The sequence below is a fragment of the Eulemur rufifrons genome, chromosome 7 (assembly GCF_041146395.1).
Source record: "Eulemur rufifrons isolate Redbay chromosome 7, OSU_ERuf_1, whole genome shotgun sequence".
NCBI classification, from domain to species: domain Eukaryota; kingdom Metazoa; phylum Chordata; class Mammalia; order Primates; family Lemuridae; genus Eulemur; species Eulemur rufifrons.
In genome coordinates this window covers 88,979,015-89,002,781 of record NC_090989.1, presented here as the reverse complement: position 1 = coordinate 89,002,781, position 23,767 = coordinate 88,979,015, and the positions used below count along the sequence as shown (strand labels likewise).

At 40.4% G+C, this 23,767-nt stretch overlaps 1 protein-coding gene across 1 annotated transcript in view; it reads right to left on the bottom strand.

Moving 5' to 3' along the window:
• NCEH1 (neutral cholesterol ester hydrolase 1) overlaps positions 1-23,767 on the bottom strand; it is a 43,930-nt gene that overhangs the window by 11,793 nt on the left and 8,370 nt on the right. The window contains exon 2 of the mRNA XM_069472927.1: positions 1,849-2,077. Within this exon, the coding sequence (XP_069329028.1) occupies positions 1,849-2,077 (229 nt within the window). The remainder of the gene's footprint in view (positions 1-1,848; positions 2,078-23,767) is intronic.

Here is a 23,767-nt window from a genome sequence, read left to right as displayed (position 1 = left end):
TGGGGTCTCACTCTTGCTCAGGCTGGTCTTGAACTCCTGAGCTCAAACGATCCACCCGCCTCGGCCTCCCAGAGTGCTAGGATTACAGGCGTGAGCCACGGTGCCCAGCCGAGTATCTTAATGGAATTAATGTATGAATGCAAAAATTAAATCTGGTTTCTGATAAAATGCAATTATAAATAAAAGGAAACATATATTAGATTTTGAATATGTCTTTAACTAATTAAACATTTATTTCATAATGGACTATATGAAATGCACAAATTAATTCTGATTTTGTAGCTCTTCAAATGTATATAACTTTCAAAAAAACCATACCAAGTAAGCAGTTTCATAAAATTTTGCTCTTTCAATGTCCTCATTTGCTATAATTCAGGAAAGTCACCAATTTGAAGAATATGATGTTCTCTTTAAACCAACACATAAGAAACTAGAATTTTAGGGAGTCTTTAGCACTTCTTAGAAAGAGGATCCAAAAGTCTGCAGTGACAGAAGCAATTTTAGTATGTAAGAATTTAATCTCTTACTTGTCCTTTCAATAAATTGATATCTACACTGTGGCAACAGAGAGCCAATGTTTCGTTATTTATAGGCTTTCCAAGGTAATCTTAGAACCAAAGGTTTAAGAACTACGTAAGCACCTGCATACCTCCACCAGCCCAAGCTCTTCCTCTGGTAAGAGTGATCAGTCAAAATTATGCAGAAAAGGGCAGGTTGCCTCTTGTAACCCATACCATTCCTGACATCTACGCTTCCTGTCTTCCAGGGCAATCTCACCTGGCAAGTGTCCAATGCTAAAGATTCAGTCTTTTCTAAGTCAGAAACTCTGTCCTATTTGTTTTCGTATCCCTATCCTCCGGCACACAGTAGAGTGACCAACGGTCCAGGCTGGCCCACAACTGTTTGAGCTTTGCACTGAAGTCCTACATCCCAGGAAACTTACATACTCAGTGAACATCTGTTGAAAACGTGAAAAATCACCGAATAAAAGAATAAACAATGGATGTGGAGTTAAATGGGATTACTAGAAAAAGTTATACTTTTGACCTTTGCTGCATTAGAAAAGTCATATAATAATAAAATAAACAAAGAAATTGCCATTACTTTTAAACTTAGGGGATGCCAAAAGCTCGGGGCTAAAGATGAGGAAGTATCCATAGTTCCATGATCATTATAGGCAGAGATAAGGTCCCAACATCCTCTTTGGTTGGTTTTCCCCTGAGCTGTTCTACTTGGCTGCCTGCCATTTTGAATGTGTTCTACTCATGAAAGTTGTCCAACTCTAAAGAAAATATTCTTGAACTTTGCAAGACTGTTTCCTTTTAATAGTTGCATACCTTTTATATCTTAATCTTTGTTTTCATAAGCAGATAAAATGTTGAGTTAACACATATATTTAGAAAATACCTGTTCTGTTTCATAGAAATATGTCTTCAAAGCACAAATGGGCAAAAGAGCTATACATAAAACTCCCTCACCTTGTTTTGGTGTAGAAAGCTATCATCAGCACTTCACAATAAGTTAGTCTATGATTTAGATCACAGAAAATATTTTCATCAGCTTGTTCATTTTCTCAGGAGGAAAAAAACAGCCTCCCTTAATTAACAAACAAACCAACAAGCAAAAACCTTTACTTGGGTAACCATATAATTTACCATCCAAACCAGAGCCCTTTTGAGAGTGAAAAGGGGACACTATTTATAATTATGCTGGGACAACAAAGGTAATTGGGACTGTCCAGGGGAACTGAGTCACATGGTCCCCCTCTCCCTCCCTACTAAGAAAGCCAAACCCAATCACACATCTCCCCCAGGGCCAACCACAATGCCAAAAATCTGAAGGACATACTTGCACTTGCCAAGGCCCAGCCTCCTCCGTGGATATAAACAACACTGCGTTTCAGTGGCTCTTCTGGCTTTGGCGAGCCTTCAAACACTCTGACTTCCACACCATCAAAGTCAGTGTCGGTCACCTTCACTTGGGCAGACGACCATGTGCTTTTTTTGGCAAAAGAAACAATCATAAAATTCAGTGCAAGCAGGTGATGGCTCAGTCCCAGGTACTGTATCAGGTTACTCTGCAGGATAAGAGATGGAATAAGGAAGAAGAGCACGTGTCAACTTTGTCATTACCAGAGCTACACTCACCAACTCGCAGTACCCCAATTCTTACATGCAACGGCCACTGGATTGGCGGGCTCACGGGACACTTCTGCAACAACAACAAATTGTATTTACCTTTTGCTTTTAGACTGACAAAATATTTTCATATATGAGCTCTCCTTTTCATTTTCAGATCAGCTCCGACAGGGGAATGGGACAGTTATTATCAGCCCCATTTTACTGAGAAGGCTTAGAAATTAACTAAATTTGTCCATTTAGTTAGTGGTAGTTATGGGACTCAAAACCTAGGACTTGTGAATGGATGCAATCTCTTTTTTTCCCCTAAATGAGCCCATCACTGTTCCAATAACATACGTGAAGTGATGAGAGGATACTTTATTTAAATGCAAATAAAAGAGAGAAAAGTTTTACATTTATATTATTTTTAAAGTGCTTTGAAACTTATATATTTGTGTCTGTTTGTTTTGAGATTAGGAGACAGGAATGAGTGTGCAAGAAAAAAGGAACAAGGTCACCTGAGGCCCTGGCATTTAGAAGCAGATCAGCTCAGACATAACCAGGAGCTTTTTACACTGGATCTTAGCCAAAAGGCCAAGAAGTGACAATAACCAGGAGGTTTTTAGAAGTGTGCCTGACTTCTCTTTCCCTCTGAACCCTGAGGGAACTGAGCTCTGCACTCAGTGTTCATGGGAAGTCATTTGGTTGCAGAAGGAGAGTAGAGACCTAAGTTGCCTACCCAGCAAAGACTCTGCAGAGTTTGTTCTCCTCTTTCCATTTCTACAAGTTCCTTAGAAAGGGGAACAGCTGGAGAGCGACAGTGCTCTTTTGCAGAATATGAAACAGAACACTTGTGATTAGTGAAACCATTAATGCCATCACATGGTCAAGGTAATAATGTTCTTTGCAAAAATCAAGATTATATGAGGTCTGCGATGCACAATAATACACCTTCTCGGCCTATGCACAGGGCGTACTGGTGTGTCTTCAAGAGGATGCAGGTGTGCTCATCCCCTCGGCCCCTGGGCAGCCAAGCTCCTGAGCCATTTATTCCAGTGTTCTTTTATAAACATCATTATGCGTGCGTGCGTGTACATGTATATATGTACACATACATATACATGCACATAGATACACACCCTGTCATGAAAAGAGTTAGATAGCACTACATTATAAAAACCATTAGCAAGTGTTCATGAAAAACAAGAACAGGAGGCAATTAATCTAACAATGAACAGCTATTTCAGGAATTCCATTAAAATTCGTTTGCTGGCAAGTATAAGCAGCAGAGCAAATGAATATTAATAAAAGAATTCAACTTCTATATGTGCCCTGACATCAACTGCCCGATTTACTGAAAAAGTTAAAACAACTGTTACTGTCCTTGACATTAAACACATGTGCGTGTGTGCAGGCACAGAGGGTTCTAACTATCAATTTAAGCTCTTTGGCAAATCGTCATTTGAGTTTTTGTGGTGAAATGTTAGTCCAACTTGGGGAATATTGAGATCTGCCCGGGCACAGCTGAGAAGCGTGGTGTTTGCCGAGGTCTCTGGAGTAGACACAATAAACCCTTGTCAACACGGTTACCAATCAACAGACAACATGCAGGAGCCCTTCCACTTCTCACAGGATTAACAGTTTGACAGGCATGAAATAATGAAATATGAACAGAGAAATGGCAGACTTGGCTCTGTTCCCTTTCGGACTGTATTTTTTTAATTAAATGAATACTTCATGAAGTATTAAAACAAATTATATATGAGTTTCTTTCACTACAGGAAAACTGTAAAACACACAAATTGTCTTTACAAGATAAGATCTGGGAAGATTGTTCATTTTCCGAGAGAATCCATCTCGGGTTTCCTTTATGTAACTTGTGCTCTGAGCACATGCAGGTTTGACTCAGTTTTGCCCATACCTTTCCAAAAAACACCTCTGCATGTTAGTTTATGTTCACTTGCATTAACAGCATTTCCGAACAACCATCTGTGTTGTTTACAATAGTGACAGGGTGGTGTGGGGGCAGACATGCTGATTAGAAAAGGAACAGTTTGTTTATGAAGGGAAAAAAGACAGGAGTAAGAAAGCGTAGGTGGATGGGTGGGAAGAGATCCCAGAAAGCTGCTAAAAGAAAAACTCTGCTAATGTTTGAAATTATATTGATAAATTAGAGAATAAAAACATTTATCCGACAGCCAATATCGAGACTATTTCAAAATTTGAGAATGAAGAGAACTGAACAATAAACTGTCCTGAACCACTTGTATTGCTACTGTTGTTAATAATAGCTATCACTGCCTGTGTGCCTACTGTGAGTGCTAGGGTAGGTTGCTGGATTCCAGCTACAATTCTATGGGATAGGTACTAGTCTCTTCCCTGTGGAGAGGAGAGGAGAGGAGAGAAGCTTAGAGATTAAGTAACCAGTTTAGGAGCTGGACTCCTAAAACCACAATGGGGCTGCAAGACACACAGAATTGCTCTGGAGACGTTGTGTAGGGCCCAGGAAGGTGCTCTGGGCCCCAACCAGCATGGGATGACATTCACATGTCTGTGATGTCATGTGGCATGATGAAAGTGTGAATATTATCCAACTTTTTTTCTCTGATATCTACTGTCTCCCTTAGCTCTTCTCACTACTCCTTCTCCTACGCCTACTGCCCGGCAAATAAATTCAGCAGCCAAGCCTTTCCACAGTTGTTACTTCATTGAAAGGCTATGAGAAAAATAGCAGAGAAATAGGAGTATCTTCCTGCTTTTGATTTTTAACAGACTATGTCATTTGGAGAATTTTAAAAAATACATTGATTTAGAATTACACGATGAATAAGAAGTCTCCTAAAATAGAAAGTGACTTCCCAGGCTAGGTGGTAGGAGATGGGAAGATAAAGTGCTGGAGATGAAATAAGGATGGATACATGGATAGGTATCTGGGATCCAGTGAGAAAAGAACCCTGGGATGCAGCCTCATGTCCAGACAGAACCTTGGCAGGAGGCCAGACCCTAGGGGAGAGCGGATGCAACATTATGTCAAGGAAGATGGTGCTTAAATGGCTTAAAGTGTTCCCCAGGCTCCAGCTGGTGAAGGAGAAACAGAATGATTCTATGTGGCCAATAAAAGCATAAAAGTAGCAAGTTCTGCATGAATGTCTTGCAGATGGACCTGAGACAAACTCTCTGTCCTCCACAGCCCATTATACAGACTCAACGGTTCCACAGGATTAGAAGTGGGCACTACTGGACCTGAAGTGTCCATTATCTTACCAATAAGAACAAAGGCTATCCCAGGGCAACCTTTAGGGACCAAACACCAAGGACCAGGTGGAACAATGATGTGGGCTGAGAGTGAGTGATATCCAGATGGCTTTCCCAACCCTCAAATGCCTCAGCACTGTGTAAGAGCCTCGAAAATCTAAAAGCAAACAGTGATGAGTTAGAATTCCTAAACTGACTGGGATTAAGTTTCTACCAAAAGAATGAAGGCTTAAAATATAGATCAAGTTGTATTACTTGTATCCTTTAGTTTATGAAATAAGATTCAGATTCACTCAAGTAACATTCTGGAATTAACAAAGTTTCCTGAAACCCTTTTAGAAGTAGCACACAGAAGCAGGCCAAGGGTTAAGGGCCCAGTGGGCTCCAAATTACCTAGCCTTGGCTTGTTGAAGTAATCTAGGGCAGTGCTAGAGGTCTTAAAACTTGCCTCCATAACCATTCCAGGATCTGGGGGAAGAATTCTGTCTACAGAGATGGAAGGGGATGGGGGTATTCATTGTAACTCAGTGGAACCAGACGGTAAAATCTGGTGGAGGCACGGGCTCCCTACCCAGGCCCGATTGGCTGATGATCAAAGGACAAGCGGGCATGAGAGGAAACCAAGCAGAAACTGTACTCTGCTTATTAATATGTAAATTAGTTGTTCTGTTTATGACTGGGATTGTTTTCTGTTGATTAATTGGACATATAAGGCCGGGGGGCATGGTGGCTCACACCTGTAATCCTAGCACTCTGGGAAGCTGAGGGGGAGGATTGCTTGAGGTCAGGAGTTTGAAACCAGCCTGAACAAGAGTGAGACGCCTGTCTCTACTAAAAATAGAAAAACATTTAGCCAGACAACTAAAAATAGAAAAAATTATGTGGGTGTGGTGGCAGGCACCTGTAGTCCCAGCTAGTCGGGAGGCTGAGGCAGGAGGATCACTTGAGCCCAGGAGTTTGAGGTTGCTGTGAGCTGGGCTGACACCACCGCACTCTAGACTGGGCAACCAAGTGAGACTCTGTCTCAAAAAAAAAAAAAAAAAATAGACATATAAATTATAGAATGTGGCCTATGGGCAGAGAAATTTGAGGGGAAGAAAGAAACAATCTTCTGGAACCTAGAGTAATAGAGGGAACCAAGGCTTGTAAATGAATAGCTGCTGTTAGTTAGCTGAGTAATTTAAGTGGTAAGAGAGAGAGAGATCTACCTAATGGGCTCAAAAGATCAGAGAAGAAAGGAATTTCTTCTGTCTGGGGATGAAATCCATTAGGGTGCCTGGCCTGAATTGGGCCTTAATGGAAGACAAAAGCCCATCATGGGTGTGGGTAACAATGAAAAGGGTTGGATCCCAGGCCCAAGTGTTAGGAAGTGTTCTAATTTGAATGCCTATGTGTAGATAAGGTAAGTAAACAAAGCGGAGGCAGGAGGACACGGCAATAAAAAGCTCAGTCTAAAAGAGGCATATTTGGCACAGAAGTCAACAGTAGAGACTCCAGAGCCAGACTGCCTGAGTTAAAATCCCAGCTCCCCCACTTACCAGCACTGGGACCCTGGGCAAATTACTAAACCTCTTTGTACCTCAATTTCCCATCTGTAAAGTGGAAATAATAATACTGACTACCTCAAAAGATTGTTGCAAGCAGAAACTAAAGCACCTGGAATAGTGCCCGTCACATACCAAGCCCTGTGCGAGTTGGCTATCATTATCTTTACACCTCTGATCCAGAAGATCACTGCATGAAGAAATGTGAGCCCAGGGACAGATATTCCAGTGTTTCTAGGGAAGCTGAGACTATCATTTTTCCCATTACGCACATTTGTTGTCAGTACCACATGGATTACCAAGTTCTGAAATTGTTACAGATTCAAAAGATATAAGGCAATTATCTCCAAAAAGCTTATTTGTATGCTTGTATCAAAGGGGGATGGGGAGGCTGAAGAAGAACCGGTAGCACACTACACTCCACACACATAAATAACTTAGTATTTGCTCAAGTTGTAACACGAACCAACTGCATTAAATACTTACAGCATCGATTCCAACTCACTACCTGCTTCGTTCCTCAAACTCAAAGGTTTGGATTCTACCTCAGTGGTTCTCCAACTTTTCCAGCATGGTCACTCATTCTGTCAAACAGCTTTTTAATTCTCCTGTCTATATTCTGCTCTACTCGTGCAGATTATAGAAAAATCTATAATCTAATGGAACATTTACTTATCTGCATGAAAATTTGTAAGAATTTAATTAAAACTTCTGCCATATAGCAGGCAATGGTGTCTCTATTTAATTAATTTAGGCCAATGGTTCTCAAAACTGGTAGCATATCATAATCACCTGGAAGCTTTTAAAAATTACCAATGCCTGGATCCCATCCCACACGTATTGAAAAATAATCTTCGGGAGTGAGACGTAAGGCCTGGGTATTTGTTTAGCTCTTTAGGTAAATCTGATGCATAGCAAGGTTGAGAATTACTAAGTGAATCAAGTCAACTAACTCATTCAACCAACACTTATTAAATGCCATGCCTATTTGGTCATAACTATGCTAAGCTTCGGGGGTACAAAGATGAACAAAGTACAGGGCCTGTTTTTGAGGAATATATAGACATAGAAATATTCCAGGCCAGGCGCAGTGGCTCACGCCTATAATCCTAGCACTCTGGGAGGCCAAAGCGGGCAGATCGTTTGAGCTCAGGAGTTCAAGACCAGCCTGAGCAAGAGTGAGACCCCATCTCTACTATAAATAGAAAGAAATTAGCCAAACAACTAAAAATAGAAAAAATTAGCTGGGCATGGTGGCGCATGCCTGTAGTCCCAGCTACCCGGGAGGCTGAGGCAGGAGGATCACTTGAGCCTAGGAGTTTGAGGTTGCTGTGAGCTAGGCTGATGCCACGGCACTCTAGTCTGGGCAACAGAGTGAGACTCTGTCTCAAAAAAAAAAAAAAAAAAAAGATATCCTAGACACAACAGATGATTGATATGGTGTAGAAACTTCAAAAATAGAGATACAGACCTTAAAGTACAGTAGTATATAACCAATCTTGGGAGAGAAAAAGGCTATCCAAAGAGGCTGCCTGGACACAGTTTCAGCTGAGGCGAACTGAGTTTTAATGAACGGTCAGTAGGTTGGAGAAGGAAAGAAGATTGGGGAAAGGCATATAGGTGTTTCTGGTTGTAGGGCTGGAGTTCCACACTTCAGTCCTTTGCCCACTTTGTCACCCCATAAGGACAGAAAGGGAATGTACAAGGCATCAAAGTCCCCTTTCCTGTTCTCAACTAGAACACAAGGTTAAAGACATGCCTTCACTTGCTGAGGGTTGCATTTCTACTCCAACCCAACTTCAATCAAACGACAGGGCTGTCCCTGAGCAGCATGTCTGGGAGGATTTAGGCCACCTGGTAAATTCCACCAGAGAAGGAAAGTTAATTTGCTCAGGGAAACTAGGAAATGTAAAGTTGAATAAAATAAAAAAGGAATAGTAATAGATGGGATCTATTACTAGAAAGCAGATGAAGGGTTGGCCTTGGGAGGGTCGGTAAAAGATAAGCTTACAGGTGGCAAGGAGGAAAAGTGAGGTTTATCTCTAAAAAGAACTTGATTTCTGTTGATGTCAGTTCTGTCTTTATCCTAAAGAAGACAGTGATTTTTCAAAGACTGCCCTCTCTGACGTCAACTCATTGCAATCTGGCTTCCAGCCTCTTACATTTGACGAAACTGTCCTGATTAGGCTCACCAATGACCCCATGACCCCAATGCCAACATCAATGACATACGTGGCCTCTCTGCAGGCATTTGATAACGACTTGTTCTCTCTTGAAACTTCTCCAATTTCTCATCTCTCTGGTCACACTAACAATTCCTCTCCCTTCCTGTCTTTTTTTTTTTTTTTTTTTTTTTGGTCTTTTATTGATTGGTTCTTCTTCTCCTGCCCACCAGCCTTTTAAATCATGGTGCTCTAGCTGGGAGGGTGGCTCACACCTGTGACCCTAGCACTTTGGGAGGCCGAGGCAGGAGGATCGCTTGAGCCTAGGAGTTCAAGACCAGCCTGAGCAACATAGCGAAACCCCCATCTCTACAAAAAATTTAAAAAATTAGCCAGGCATGGTGGCGCCTCCCTGTAGTCCCAGCTGCTTGGGAGGTTGAGGCAACAGGATCTCTTGAGCCCGGAAGTTTGAGGTTGTAGTGAACTATGATGACATCACTGCACTCTAGCCCGGACGACAGAGTGAGACCCTGTCTCAAAAAAAAAAAAGAAAAAAAAAGTTCTCCGAAGTTCCATTTTTTTATTTTATCAACTTTGCTCTTCCTGCTTTCCATCATCAGCAAGCCAATGTACTATCGTGGCACAGTGCCTGGCAAATAGCAAGTACTTACTAGCGGCTTACTAAATTGAATGGCTATGACCTCTATTCATAAACAGATGACTTCCACATCTCTATCTCCAGTCCCTGACCTATCTTTCTCAAGCTCCAGGTCCACATTTCCAACCATCTCCAGGATCTAGCCTATAAGTTCCTTAAAACTAACATGGTCTACTCTCTTTTCTCCAGCCCCAACACAGCAATTCATTATAGTAAATTCTCAGTTAATTATCTGACCATAAGTCTAGCTTCCATGCTAGAAACCTTGATATTTTCTTCAGTTCTTTCCTTCCCTTGCATTTTTTCCTATCAATCACCATTGTGATTATTAATGTGTAAATTAATTTCACCTACCAATGTTTTCTGAATCTAGTTCTACCCCCAGCTCCCACCCCCACTCTCAATGCTGCCTTGACTCAGTTGCTCATTACTTTTTGCATTTGCCTACAAACTTGAATTCTAGACAACATTCTCTCTCTCTCTAACCTGCTGCAGCCTGCTATCAGAGTTCCTACCATAAAAGGCTGATCACCTTACCTGGCTGCTTAAAAACTCCGTTGACTTCCTGTTTCCTACAGAAAAATACAAATCTGAACTTGGTATTCCAGTCTGGTCGCATTCTACATTCCAACCTCATGTCTCACCACCTCACATGTTGTACTCAAGCTTAGCTTGCAGGACTTCATTCTTTCTTTCTTTCTTTTAACCTGCTATTTTCTTTGTCAACCACCCTTCAGTGGTATGCTGAAGCCAGCTCTTGCTGGGTTACAAAAACCAACTGATAAATCTACAGGAATTTTGCAAGTCAGTTGACATTAGGTCAATAGATTGAAATTGGCCATGGTGGGAGTATTTACATGATGGAAGTCAACAAACGCTACAGATCAGTGTGCAGACTTGCTCAGGCTCCAGATCTTTGGTGGATCCCCATCTGGTTAGGGACCTTTCCTATACTTGTCCTTGCTTTTTTCTTTTACTACTTATTTTTGTAGAATAAACCTGTTGTCCCACACTAAGGTTATGCCTAGACCAAATGAGCTCTATGTGGGGCACAGGTGCATCCTCTATACATAGCAAAGCACTGGAGGAAATTATTAAGTCAACCTGTAAAGCATGAAAATACATATGTAATAGTAAGCTTCTCTCACGAGATTGCTCTATTATAAAATTTCAAATTGTTTACTTCACATATCCAAGAATTTCATTCCAAACTATAAAGCAAATCTGAGGAGAGCCTTACTACCACTCCACTGAATGTTCTAGGGTGAGAGGGTTTTATAACAACACAACCTAGATCAGAGAAAAGAAACAGCTCACAGAGGGATCCAACACCCTAACATAACCCTCTCACCCTAGAACATTCAGTTGTTCTCTCCCTCCCAGCAAACCTCTAGGGCTGCAATCCAATCTCAGGGAGGGAAAAAAGGAAAGCTTGTCACTTTCTAGTTGCAAATTTTTTGTGTGTTTTATTATCACACAGAAAACAAGTAGTTTCCATATTGCAAAAATACTGGCTTAGCTCCCAAATGCTCCTGTATTCTAGAGGATGTGTCAAGGGGAATAGCTCACGTGTGCTGACATTTGCTCTCTGCCAGTCACTGTTATCATGGAGGAATCTCAGATCAAACATGGCCCAGTGAATCACCCAAGGTCACACAAGCAGTAAATGGCAGGCTGCATCTGAACCCAAGCATTCGGCTCCAGAACCCTCAACCATCACTCTCTACTGCCCCTTACGAGTTTATGCTCCAACCTACATAATAAAACTGTAAAGTTTTACATCTGAGATGAACATTTAGCTTCCCATATTTACACACAGGGAAACTAAGGCCCATAAAGGATGCGTGATTCACCCAGGATCAGTGACTATGGCAGTTCTAGCCTTGACCACTCTGGACCAAGGAGCCAACCCCACTATTCCCCTTTCCTCCAGCTCTTCCTCAACAGCATTCTCTGGTAACACCTCTTTCTCTCAGTCCTATTCCTGTCTCACTTTCCTTTGCCTTCCAAATACAGGTGTATGAAAATGAGACTTTTAAAAAACCAAGTTCTCTTTTATTCCTGTCTCTGTTACCTATCCTAGCAGTTGTGAGCTCCTTGGTGAAGGTCTGGGTCTTAGGGATCAAATTTTTTCCCACTGCCTCATGTACAGTTAGTCATAAATAAATACCCTTCATGACGCTACCCAAGCTGCTGAAAGCCTCCCTTGATTGCCAGGACAGTAGCATTTGTTTTCATTTGAGTGCTCCAAGTCGCAGCTGACTAAAGTCAGCACAAAAGAATTAAACTTCCAAACAAAATCCCCAAACTCTCTTTTGCAACGTGGCAATTGAGAACTTGCCCACTCACACACTGGGCCTGACTTCACAAGAGTGTTACACAGGATATTCCAGAAGTTGGGTTAATCTTCTGCTTCGTCTAAAGTGCAGAAAGCAGCAAATTAGACACAGCCTTTGAAAAATCATTTCTTACATGGCACACAAACTCAAAAGATAAGGCAAATGATTTTTATAGACATCTACAGATGTCTGCAGAGCCAGATTCAGATGATGATTATAATACATTAAGTACCCTTTTGTACACATCCACATGGTGATTATGCTAAATTAATGCCTACTATATAAAACACGTAATAATGTGCCTTTTGTACTGGGATTTACAGTTTATGACCTTCTGAACTTTCACTTGTTTGAATCTCATAAGGACTTGTGGGATAGGAGGAGTAGGTATTGCATTCATTTTTTGCCTGTTTGAGGCTCAGAGAAGACAAATGCCTTGCTCAGTATCATAAAGCCCCAAGTGACAAAGCAAGCACAGAGCTCAAAAGTTCAACTGATTCTGACCCATCACTCTGAATCTTATTACTAAGAGCTCAGAAGACAATCACTAAGTCATTGTTTAAAGTCGAAGCCTCTCAGATTCTGCTGCACTGAAGAGTAAAAGGTTTAAACCCAGGGTAGGGAAGTAGGTCATGAAGTATATCCCAAACTCTAACCCACTGGCAGCATATTCTCTCTGCCAGCAGATCTGCTCAGCCGGTAGCAGGACCAGTTTGCGTACAAAAACAGTGCCTGAGAAAATTAGCATCAGTACAAAAGCTAGAACCTTTATAACAACTAGGATTTCTACTGCCAGCAGTTCAAGTTAATGCGGCTAAGTCACTCCTTGGCCTGAGGCATCAGGAGACTGGATGGCTTGCCAGCCTCAGAGGCTCAAGGAAGTCACTGACTGTTGGGACAGACTGTGCATTCCCAAACAGTGGAGGGTTTAAATCTACAGCGGGAGAAGCTTCTTGTTTTAACAGATTCAGCAAATTGAAACAACATCCTCCTCACAACTGTTTAGTCTAGATCTACAGTTACAACGATTTAATTTTCATATTAAGTCTAAATCTGAATATCTGTACAACAGATAGGGTAAGTACATTGTCCTCTAAGGGGAATTTATAGGTAAAATATTCCACCACAAGGAAAAGGATCCATATTTATTTTTTATCCACTCGTTCAGCAAATATTTGAGTGTCGCTCAGACACCAAATCGGTAAGAGACAAGGAGAAATAGAAACATGGGCTCTGTCCTTAAGAAGCTGACAGTGTATAAGGCAGATACATACGGCAATGCTGTAACAGCGTAGTCACCGCTCCTCCCATAGACAGGGAAGGGAAATATTGACAGTGGGGAATATGTAACAAAGGGAATGGCCTGAAAAAAATGGCAAAAAAGTTTTGTCTCTTTAGAATCTTCTCACTCTTTTTGAGAACTAGGAACTGGATCCCTGCCTTGGGCCAGCAGTCAGGACAGGCAGGAGAATGTCCTTTGCTCTTTGTGTTACAGGAGATGGCTCAGCCATCCCTCAGGACCTGGAGGAGGGAGGTCCCATGAGGAGGTCATGGGATTGTCTTCGGTGGAGATGAGGCATCAACAGTAGTTGAACAGCAATTGCCTGAAGCTGAGAAGCCACCCTTTAAAAGCTCTGTATATCTGCTTATTATTAGGACAATGACATTTTTGGACAGTAGTCTCTCTCTTCCCCATTTGTTGGCAAATTAATAAATCTTCTTTCCTATTCCTCAAACCACTTGTCCTCGTTCTTCTGATGCAGCCTCCAGGACAAGTGCTGAGATTTTGGTAACAACGCAATAATGTGATAAGTACTATAAGTAAAAATCCCCGTAGTTGGAATTCACGGTTAAGCAGAGCACCACTACAGACCCGTCTTCACTGGGCTAGCAAAGGCCTCTCTTGACTATAGGTACAGTCACAGAGAAGTAGTGACTTCCACCTGGAGGAGTTTGCAACAGGTATGTTCATAGCATTGGTAACATTTGAGCCAGGTCTCTAAGGACAAATAATTTGCCAGAAGGAAATTGGGGAGAAGAACATTCCAGAATGTGGAATAAAGTAGAGATGTACTACTGGTCTGCAGCCCTGAGAGAAATAGGGTTGTAACTGTATTTCAATGTATTAAAATATTCTTAATTTGATGACTTCGAATTAAGGATTAAGCTACATAAAACTAGATGCACATGCTTTGGAGAATTTGGTTTGTTTTTTTTTTTTCTTTTTTTTTTTTTTGAGACAGGGTCTCACTCTGTTGCTTGGGCTAGAGTTCAGTGGCGTCTTCACAGCTCACTGCAACCTCACAGTCCTGGACTCACAGGACCTTCCTGCCTCAGCCTCCCAAGTAGCTGGGATTATAGGCATGCGCTACCACACCTGGCTAGTTTTATATTTATTTTATTTTATTTTTTATAGAGTCAGTGTCTCACTAGGTTACTCAGGCTGGTCTCAAACGTCTGGCCTCAAGATCCTCCTGCCTCAGCCTTCCAAAATGCTAGGATTATGTGTGAGCCAACACACCCACCTGCTGTGAATTATTTTTGTCCTGTAGCTTTTAGAGTATAGCTGTGAAAATTATCAGAACTCTTCACTGAAACTAGTATGTTCGGGAAAAATGTATACTTGAAGAACCAATCCAAGCGTGCACCCCTACCCTCAACTCAGAAGTAAATGACTGGCATCACTGTGCCTTCATTATTTCACTGTGTATCATAGTAAATATCAAATGGTGAATAATCAAAGTTTACTGCTTGGGGAGAGGCTGGCATACAGTAGTTAAGGATTTTCAGGGGGATATATCTAACATAAAGTCTCTTAGCTTCTTTGTGGGTTTTGTACTGTGTGTGACCTAATGATCTAATGAAGAAATGTAAGCATAAGGTTGTTTACTGCAGTGGTGTTTCTAAACATTATCAAACATTTTTCTCTTCTCATACCATGTATTGGGTATATAAGATGACTAAGCGTATTTTCTTTTTGGCAAAACTTTGCTGAAAGTTGTTTTATTGTTCTTTTAGGACTTAACATGAATAGGATCATCAAATAAAAATGAATGAGGGGAGTCCACTTGCTCAAGGCTTCTTGGGCGTGGCTCCAGGTCAAAAAAATAAAATTAAAAAAGAAAAGAAAAAATTCGAAAAAAAGATATATATAAAATAAAAATGAATGAGGGAGCAAATGTCTTCATAGGCAATAATTCTTTCTTTGAAGCTAGGTATACTCCACATAGGTCATAAGAATAAGGATGTATTTGTTCACTGCTTCACCCCAACAGCAGGGTTCCGGGCATACAGTATATGTTCAACAAACACTTGTGGAATAAATGTCTGTAATCACACTTAGAGATACATATTTAATGCTTGAAACCTATTTACCAACACATGCATTACTGTGTCTCATAATTAAGAGATTACTCAAACTTTAGCAAATACCGAAGAAGAAAATCAAATCCAGAAAATGTCATAAGACTACAAACAAACAAAAATTGGAAACGGCTCACTAAAGTGCAATTATCCAGGCACTGTACTAACAAAATAAAAACATAAATCTGGATGAAAGTTAATCAAGTAAATTAATTCCTTGAGAGAGTTAATGATGACACAATCCAGTTCAGATGTCTCTTGGGTTTAGTTGGGAAATTAAGCCACATTGACCTAAGTGGCCAGTTGAAAGGATGCCATCTAGCCTATGTGCAATTCTGCAGAAAAATCCTCGTAGTTGGAATTCACAGTTTAGCAAAGCACCACCACAGACCCATCCTCACTGGGCTAGCAAAGGCCCCTCGTGACCCAATTCTCTCTAATCTAGCCTCGGCCCTCCCCTCCTCATGCACCTTTGCTCAATAAATCTCTTTCCTAAGGCCTCAATCTTTACTAACTTAAACTGGATGCCTATGGAATCAGATAATTTTAAAACCCAAGGGGCCCATAAACATAGACTCTCTTCTTGGAAAACTGAGGAAACTGATGCCCTGAGAGATGGGCGACAAGCTCCACCGCCCAGTAACAGACATGTTCAGACTAGAACCAGGTCAGCAGACTCTAGTCCCAGGTTCTTTCATTACATCTCTACTGAAAAAAGCTCCAGTTTATAACTCAGAAAACTTCTGCAACTCTTTGCTCTTCCCCTTCATGGCAAAATCGACTAATTCTATGCCTATTTTTTGGATTTAATTTTTCCCTCTCGTTTTTCTGTTTTTATCTGCCTCCAAGACCCAGAGATAGAGTATCCATTTCCCAATAGCATTCATTCTAAAACCTCACTATTTGCAATCTTTTTAGAGATATATCATGACCAGATCTCTGGCCTCTCTAACATCTCTGGCTTTTGTTACCTTTTTACAAACTTAGAATATTAGAATGTTAGAGTTGGAAGGAAAACTACAGAGCATCCTTTCCCAAACAGTTCACAGAACAGCGGATTGAGGAGATAATTTTGCACTGAGGACAGAGTAAAAGGTTCTGTGACCAACTCAGCTTGGGAAAAGCTGCGTATCAATTCTCTAAGAGATTCACAATGCACATCAGCTTTTTAAAGGCACCAAGTTCCAGTAGTATAAGAGAAATTTAACTCTGCTTAATATTTAGTTTCTTCACACCTATTAACTTCCTTTAAAACTGATTTAGGAAGGCCTTGCCTAGCCCAGCCCCCTTGGTTTTATAAGTGAAGACCGAGTCTGGCACTTATGTGACTTACCGACATCCTCCTCTATGTTGGGGCCAGAGACAGGGCTCCAACCCAGCTGAGCCCCAGGCCAGAACCTACTCTCAAAGTATTGCTTCTTCTCTGCTGGATCCAGTTCTTTTTGGTTTTCAGCATACCCAATACCCAACCCTTTGCCTGGTACTACAAATGTTGACATAGCGTATGCCAGTGGGCAACAGGAGCAGGGTGGATGCTTGCACTTATTTCCCTTGATCCTACATCCAATTATATAGAACACAAGGCTATTCCAGTTTTCTTCACTTAACACAACTTCTGTGAAATATTAGTTATTGGGACTTGGGGACATACAAAGCCATCCTAGGGATCTTTCTCAGGGGTTCCAAGGAACTAGAGGAATAAGCCCAGAGCAAAGTGTCCTGAAGGAGAATTGAAGGTAAGGCTCTTCAGACGGGGGCCCTAGTCTTTATGTGGAAGGGATAGGGGAACCTGGACGCCTCCAGAAATTTGTTAGTACATACCAAACTGCCCACCCTTCCTCACCACGCTTCCTTGCATTTTCTCCTAACTTCATAACCCACCTCCCTCCTTTTTCTCTCTTTCCCTATTATCTCTCACACCAAGTTTTCCCAGTTGATTCTAGAGACCCTAACATGCCACAAATGAAGGTCTTGTCTCCATTTTTTCCTGGAGGAGGAAGACCTAGGAAGAAGTAATATGAACGTTTTAAGAAAGAGGAAAACATAATCGCACAAGTAGAGGTGGACTAGTATTTGCACAAACTTCTTGCTGCCTTCTTGTTTGAGCATTTGCAGAACAATTCTGAAGTGAATGGACAAAAACAGTGAGTATTGAAGGGTGGATATCAGATAGCTCTCAGTGATGAGAGCCTGTACTCTTTTAAACAACTCCTTTATTCCAACCAAACACACCTACACCCAGTTCCCAAACATGCTCATTCCTACCAACTCGGTTTTGTTCATGTTTTACATCATTTCCTTCTCTACCACCCCTGTCACCCTTCCCTTAGCCTCCCTGCAATGTTATTCTGATCCATTCTTCAAGGTACAGTCTCAATCTTAATCTTCCCAAGGCCATTCCAGCTCAGTTTTCACCCTTCTGAGTTCACAGTCCTTGTTAACTGTACTGCTCATTTCAAAATTACCCAGTACTTACTGCCCTCTGGCATCTCTAGGCTTACACTCTTACTTCACTTGCTGTGCAATTATGTCTCACTTTCCCAAATAGATCCTGAACCCCTTAAGCAGAGGAACCATTTCGAATATGTGGAACTTGTGCAAATGAGTTATTCGACAAATGTGTTAATTATACAAAACATTAAATGAGTATTTACTGTGGAACATAGGCCATAAACTCATGTCTTCAAGGGCCAGGGCAACTAATGAAAATGAGTAAAACAGATGTAATATACCAGAGAGTAGGGAGGCTTGCGGCAAACTAGAGAAACAAGCCCTAAGGAAGCAGCAGCTGCTCAGCCACAGGTGACTGCATGACATGAAAATTCTGGGCCCAGTGCTGCCGGACAGTGATTTTTCAAAAGAAGTAAGAAGCCCAGATTACCATGTGAAATATCTGTAACTTAAGTACTGGCAATGAATTTAAAAATATTTAATATACAGTGTAAGCCAAAAATAACATACGTGCAGGTCAGTCTCTGGCTCTCAAGCTGGTTGTTTGATAGTCCATTCATTTTTTCATACAAACAATATGTACAATTGACAGTATTCTGTCCCCAAACCTGGGCAATAACAAAACCAAGGCATAAAATTCGAAATATTTTATTTTTTCAGTTTTATTTTACATTTTAAGTTATGCTAGTGCAATAGAAGTAGTTTAATTACAAAGCAATGAAAATGAACATGCAGATTATGGACAATTTAAAGGGAGTTTATTGGATCCTCTCAAGGACTGTATAGACTGATGCACTTGTTTCTTTTTAAAATTTATTTTCCCTTCAAAACACACAGATTTCCTTTGTCTTGATTTAAGCATATGTAGTCTTCTTGTCAGAGGTATTAATAATTATGGTTATTCTTGGGGGAATCACAAATGGAAGATAAGGATTAATTTTTCTGAGATAATCACTAGGTTAGAGCTAGAAGATAAAAGGCAAATAGATTAATGAGAATATTATAGATAAGATATTTATGGATATTCAAAGAGCTATATAAATATATTCAAATATATAAATATGTATGAAAGAAAGCCCAAGCTGTCTAAATGCTGTCTCCCTCACCCCTCACCAAAGAGGCCACTATCTAAACTCACTCAATGCCAGTAAATAGGCTATTTATAACAGGGTGTTATAATGATAGGTGAACAATACTGTGCTAAGGGTCATGGGCAATGCCACCTACTTGGGAGGATCGCTTGAGGCCAGGAGTTCAAGACCAGCCTGGGGAACACAGTGAGACCCCTGTCTTTAAAAAAAGAAGAAAGAAAGAAAAGGAAAAAAAAAAAAAGATGTTCCCTTGTCCTTGTGGCTGATATTCATAGATAGGTTAAACACTTGTGGTAACCCACAGGCACTCTGGACTTGCAGGATCCTGCAACCCAAGCAAGAGTGGAAGCTGATCATCCTTACACAAAATAAAAACCAAAGCAAATTCCAGATCATGTAAAATGTCTTCACCTTTGCAAAAGAGTTGGGAGTTCACGTGTGTAATCCAATGTAGTTACCACTGACTAAAGTATTTTTAACTGTTTTCAGAGACTGGCACACTCCTTGAATATCCTTAGTGGAGACAAATGATCCTTGCCTGAGATTGAATTTGATTTCTGGAAAAGCCAAAATTCCTCTAGATAACAAGTTGTGTGGTGAAGCTGAGGATTTCATTTTGTTCATAAACAAGGTGAGAATATAAAGCAATGAGACTGATATCCACATACACCTTATGAAATGACTTGGAATGAAACTTCTAAGGATATGTTGTAGACCTGTTCTGAGTTTTAGCAATGGTATCACCCTTAAATTAACCTTAGAGCACCTTTCTTGGAGGAACAGGCACCCTGCTAACAAACTCCTGTATTCCCCTTCTCAGAGTTGTGCAGCATATTGGAAAGACCATGAGCCTGAAATAGACCAGGTTACAATTCTTTCTTAGCCACTTACCAGCTATTAATATATGAGGTTGGAGGGAAATAGTTAACTTCACATTTTTTTTTAAATGAGCAATCTTTAAGGTTAAGAATACAAAGTATGCAAGCAGGAATTATGTTTGTTTACTGCTCTTTCCCCAAAACAGCGCTGTACAAAGCATTATGCAATAAATATTCATCTAAGGAATGAACAAGAATTTTAATGTCAACCCTTTTCAAAGAAATTTCAATTAAACAGGGTACTAATTTAAGCTATTAAATTAACAAGTGTTAAAAATCAACTATAATAGTTCATCATGGAAGAGAGTGTAGCACAAAAAAGCATTCTTGCACATTGTTATTAACCATATAAATTGGAAAATAACTTGGAAATAAGTAAGAGGACCTACAAAAATATTTATAGCCTTCAATCTAGAAAGTCCTCTTTTTTGAGAATCTTGAGGAAAATCCTAAAACATAAAGTATACATAATATGTTCACTGTAACTTTATATTGGCAAGTAACTCAACAGTCTAAATTTTGGGTAATATGAGCATAGTTGAATCTAAAAATGGCACAAGATCTTTCATGCACCCATTACAAAGAGAGATGAGAATTCTATGCAATAATGTGGCAAATCCTTCAGGTAAAATTCTAAGTAAAATAAAACTTTACCAAAATCTAAGTAAAATTTCTGGTAAAATTCTAAGTGGATAAAATTATAATCTAACAAAAGCAAGACAATTTACACAGAAAAAAAAAATGGTGGTCGTGTTAAGGTGAGATTGTAGGCTATTTTTTCTATTTTCCAAAATTTCCATAGCATGATTATTTACCTTTTATAGTTAAAAAAATTTCAGTCCTAATTTACTAAAGGAATCATGCTTCTGTGGGGAAAATTTTATTTTATTTTTGAGAAAGAGTCTCACTGTGTTGCCTGGGCTACAGTTCTGTGATGTCAGCCTAGCTCACAGCAACCTCAAACTCCTGGGCTCAAGCAATCCTCCTGCCTCAGCCTTCAGAGTAGCTGGGACTACAGGCATGCGCCACCATGCCCGGCTAATTTTTCTATATATATTTTTAGCTGTCCATATAATTTTCTTTCTATTTTTAGTAGAGACGAGGTCTCGCTCTTGCTCAGGCTGGTCTCGAACTCCTGAGCTGAAACAATCTGCCCTCCTCGGCCTGAACATATTGTTGTTTATGTTTCCTGTCACTGTTACTTCTAAGTTCATGCCTTCTGAAACAGCAGACAGCTTATCCCTCATCATGTTCCTGCTTAGGCTCTTCATGGAAGGGAAACAGGAATTCAGCTCAAAAGCAAGCCCATTTTGCTGGTTGATTCTACCAATGCTGTCTTATTTGAGAAACGGGATGTAAAGGGACTACCTACTGTCAGGGTGTCATCACAAATACTCTACTGTGGAAGCTGTCCAGGGACTTTTGATCACTCATCTATTCACTCAGCAGTGTTTGCTTTGTGCCAGGTACTTTTAAGAGCTGAGCACACAGTGGGAAAACCCACAGACATGCCCCCTCACATCCAGAGCTTCCAGCCAGGCAGAAGAGATGGAATTACTTAGGAGTAATTAAACAAATAGACAATTAACAATGATGGGGATAAAAGAACTGGAAGAGAAGGGACAGAAAGAACAGGGTGGAGTGAGAGAAGAAAACAGGGTGAGAGGGAAACTAGACTGGGTAGTTAAAACCAAAGGTCAAATTCACTAACCACAGACTCACCCTTTTTGACAAACATCCGAGAAGTTTTTGTCTCAAGTAAGGCACTATAGCTACCAACACTGCAGGGCTTGTTTCAAACTTTAAACAAAGAATGATTTTTTGAAGCAATATGTTAGGGACACAGAAAGACAGACTGACTTAAAGAAGTTTTTGTTGAAGACAAGAAGCTACTAAAACCAAACAGTAGAAAAACCCATTGTTTTCGATCAAATTGTACATTTAGCCACCAAAACTTAAATGCTACTCTACAAATTTTTAACAGAATATTTGTAATAAGTGGTTTGGAGTTCATTTCACCAAGTTGTATTTACTCATGAAAAAATCATTTATTGGTTGTGTACTTTCATAATTCTACTGTTAGCTTATTAAAAGTGACTACAATGAAAACAGTGAAATAGATCTGAACGACTCAAGACAGGCTAGTCCCACCCATGGTTCAGTTACGTAAAGATCTTCAGACTTTTATTTTATACTTTCAGAAACTCAACAGAAGTCGCTTCCTCTATGTGCCATGCTCTCCCCGCAAGACTTTTGCACCAGCTGTTTTCTCTTCCTGGAATGCCCTTTCTGTCAGATTGACCAGTGTTGCCTCTCACCCATTCAGACACCCCAGCACTTCCTCTGGGTTCCTCTGCCCCAGTTCCTCAGACACACAGGGCCTTCCTCCCCTTGGCTCCCGTAGCTCCTACAACTTCGCCACAAGCTAAAGCACTCAGCAGGTTGTGTTGAGATGGTCTACTTTTTGGTTTTTCAGAGCGTGAGAACCTCAAGGTCTCTGCAGTATCTGGGTAATCAATAAACATCTGCTGAAAATATGCTGGCACTTTGAACAATGCATTGTTTTCCTCCATGAACAAAAACAGGAAGAGCTGTAACTGAGTATAACACTATACATTTAAGTATAACTTCAGTGTTTATTAACAGATCCTGAAAGTAAACTTGGCTCTCTCACAGGCACAGGAAGCAATTTTTATTGCAAGCAACTGTAAGGATCACAGGTGTATAGAGCTTTTAAAATGCTACTCATAATTGCTCACCTCACTCTGAAGCCTGAAAATGGTGGGGGGGCGGGATACGGAGGGGGTAGTTAGAACGGGGACTAGCATAAAGACATTTAACCACTGACAACACCTAAATCAAAGTCCAACTTTTTAAATCAGTTAAAATTCCATGATTTTCCTCCAAAAATATGCCAGAGACAGAAAACATGTTAATGTTTTTAGAGTAATTGGACCATCATTACCAAACAAATTCCTTCTGTAGACATAACCATTAACAATGTTTTTCTTTTCATCCAAGACAAAGCTTCAGTTAAAGAACAGTTCAGAATTATGCAATTTTAATTGGCTATATGAAGAAATAAGACTGACACAAGTTATTGATTTTGGTCAACATCACCTTCCATGGCCGCTAAGACCCAGATCTGGTACATGGAGTACCCTGGAAAACACTGACCCAGCATCCTTGACAAAAGTATATACATGTATTTAAATGTTACACTACTAACAATAGAACTAATAGGATTCAGTCTAAAATGGAATACGTTTAATATTCATCTGACGTGAACCTTGTTTTAAAGCACCCAGAAAAAGCTACTTAGCCTATGAAGAGTACAGATTTTAAGATGTTTCCATATAGATGAACCAACCAACATAAATTTATAGTGAATTATTTGAGAAAAGAGTTACTACTTTTTCTTTTTTTGTTTTTGTTGTTTTTGTGATGGGGTCTTACTCTGTCATCCAGGCTGGAGTGCAGTGGCATGATCATAGCTCATTGCAGACTTGAACTCTTGGGCTCAAGTGATCCTCCCACCCTGGCCTTCCAAAGTGCTGGGATTACAGGCATGAGCCACCACACACAGCATTTTTTTCTTTATATATGTATATATTTCTATATTTACTCTTTAATACATCAGCAGTATCCATCGGTAACCACCTCAGGTTACCTATAAAGTACATTTTGACTATTTCTTGTTAGAAATGACAGCTCAATATCAACATTGTCAATGTCAAAACATCAGTTTTGGAAGACATCCTTGAAATCATTTCAACAAACAGGTTACAGGTTGAGACACGGGATGTAAAAGCCGCAGTTGCCTGGGCCCCCTGCAGGGCCCACTGGCCGGTTTCAGTCCTCATGATCCTCAGCCTCTCAACAGAGTTCAACACAGCTGGCTACGCC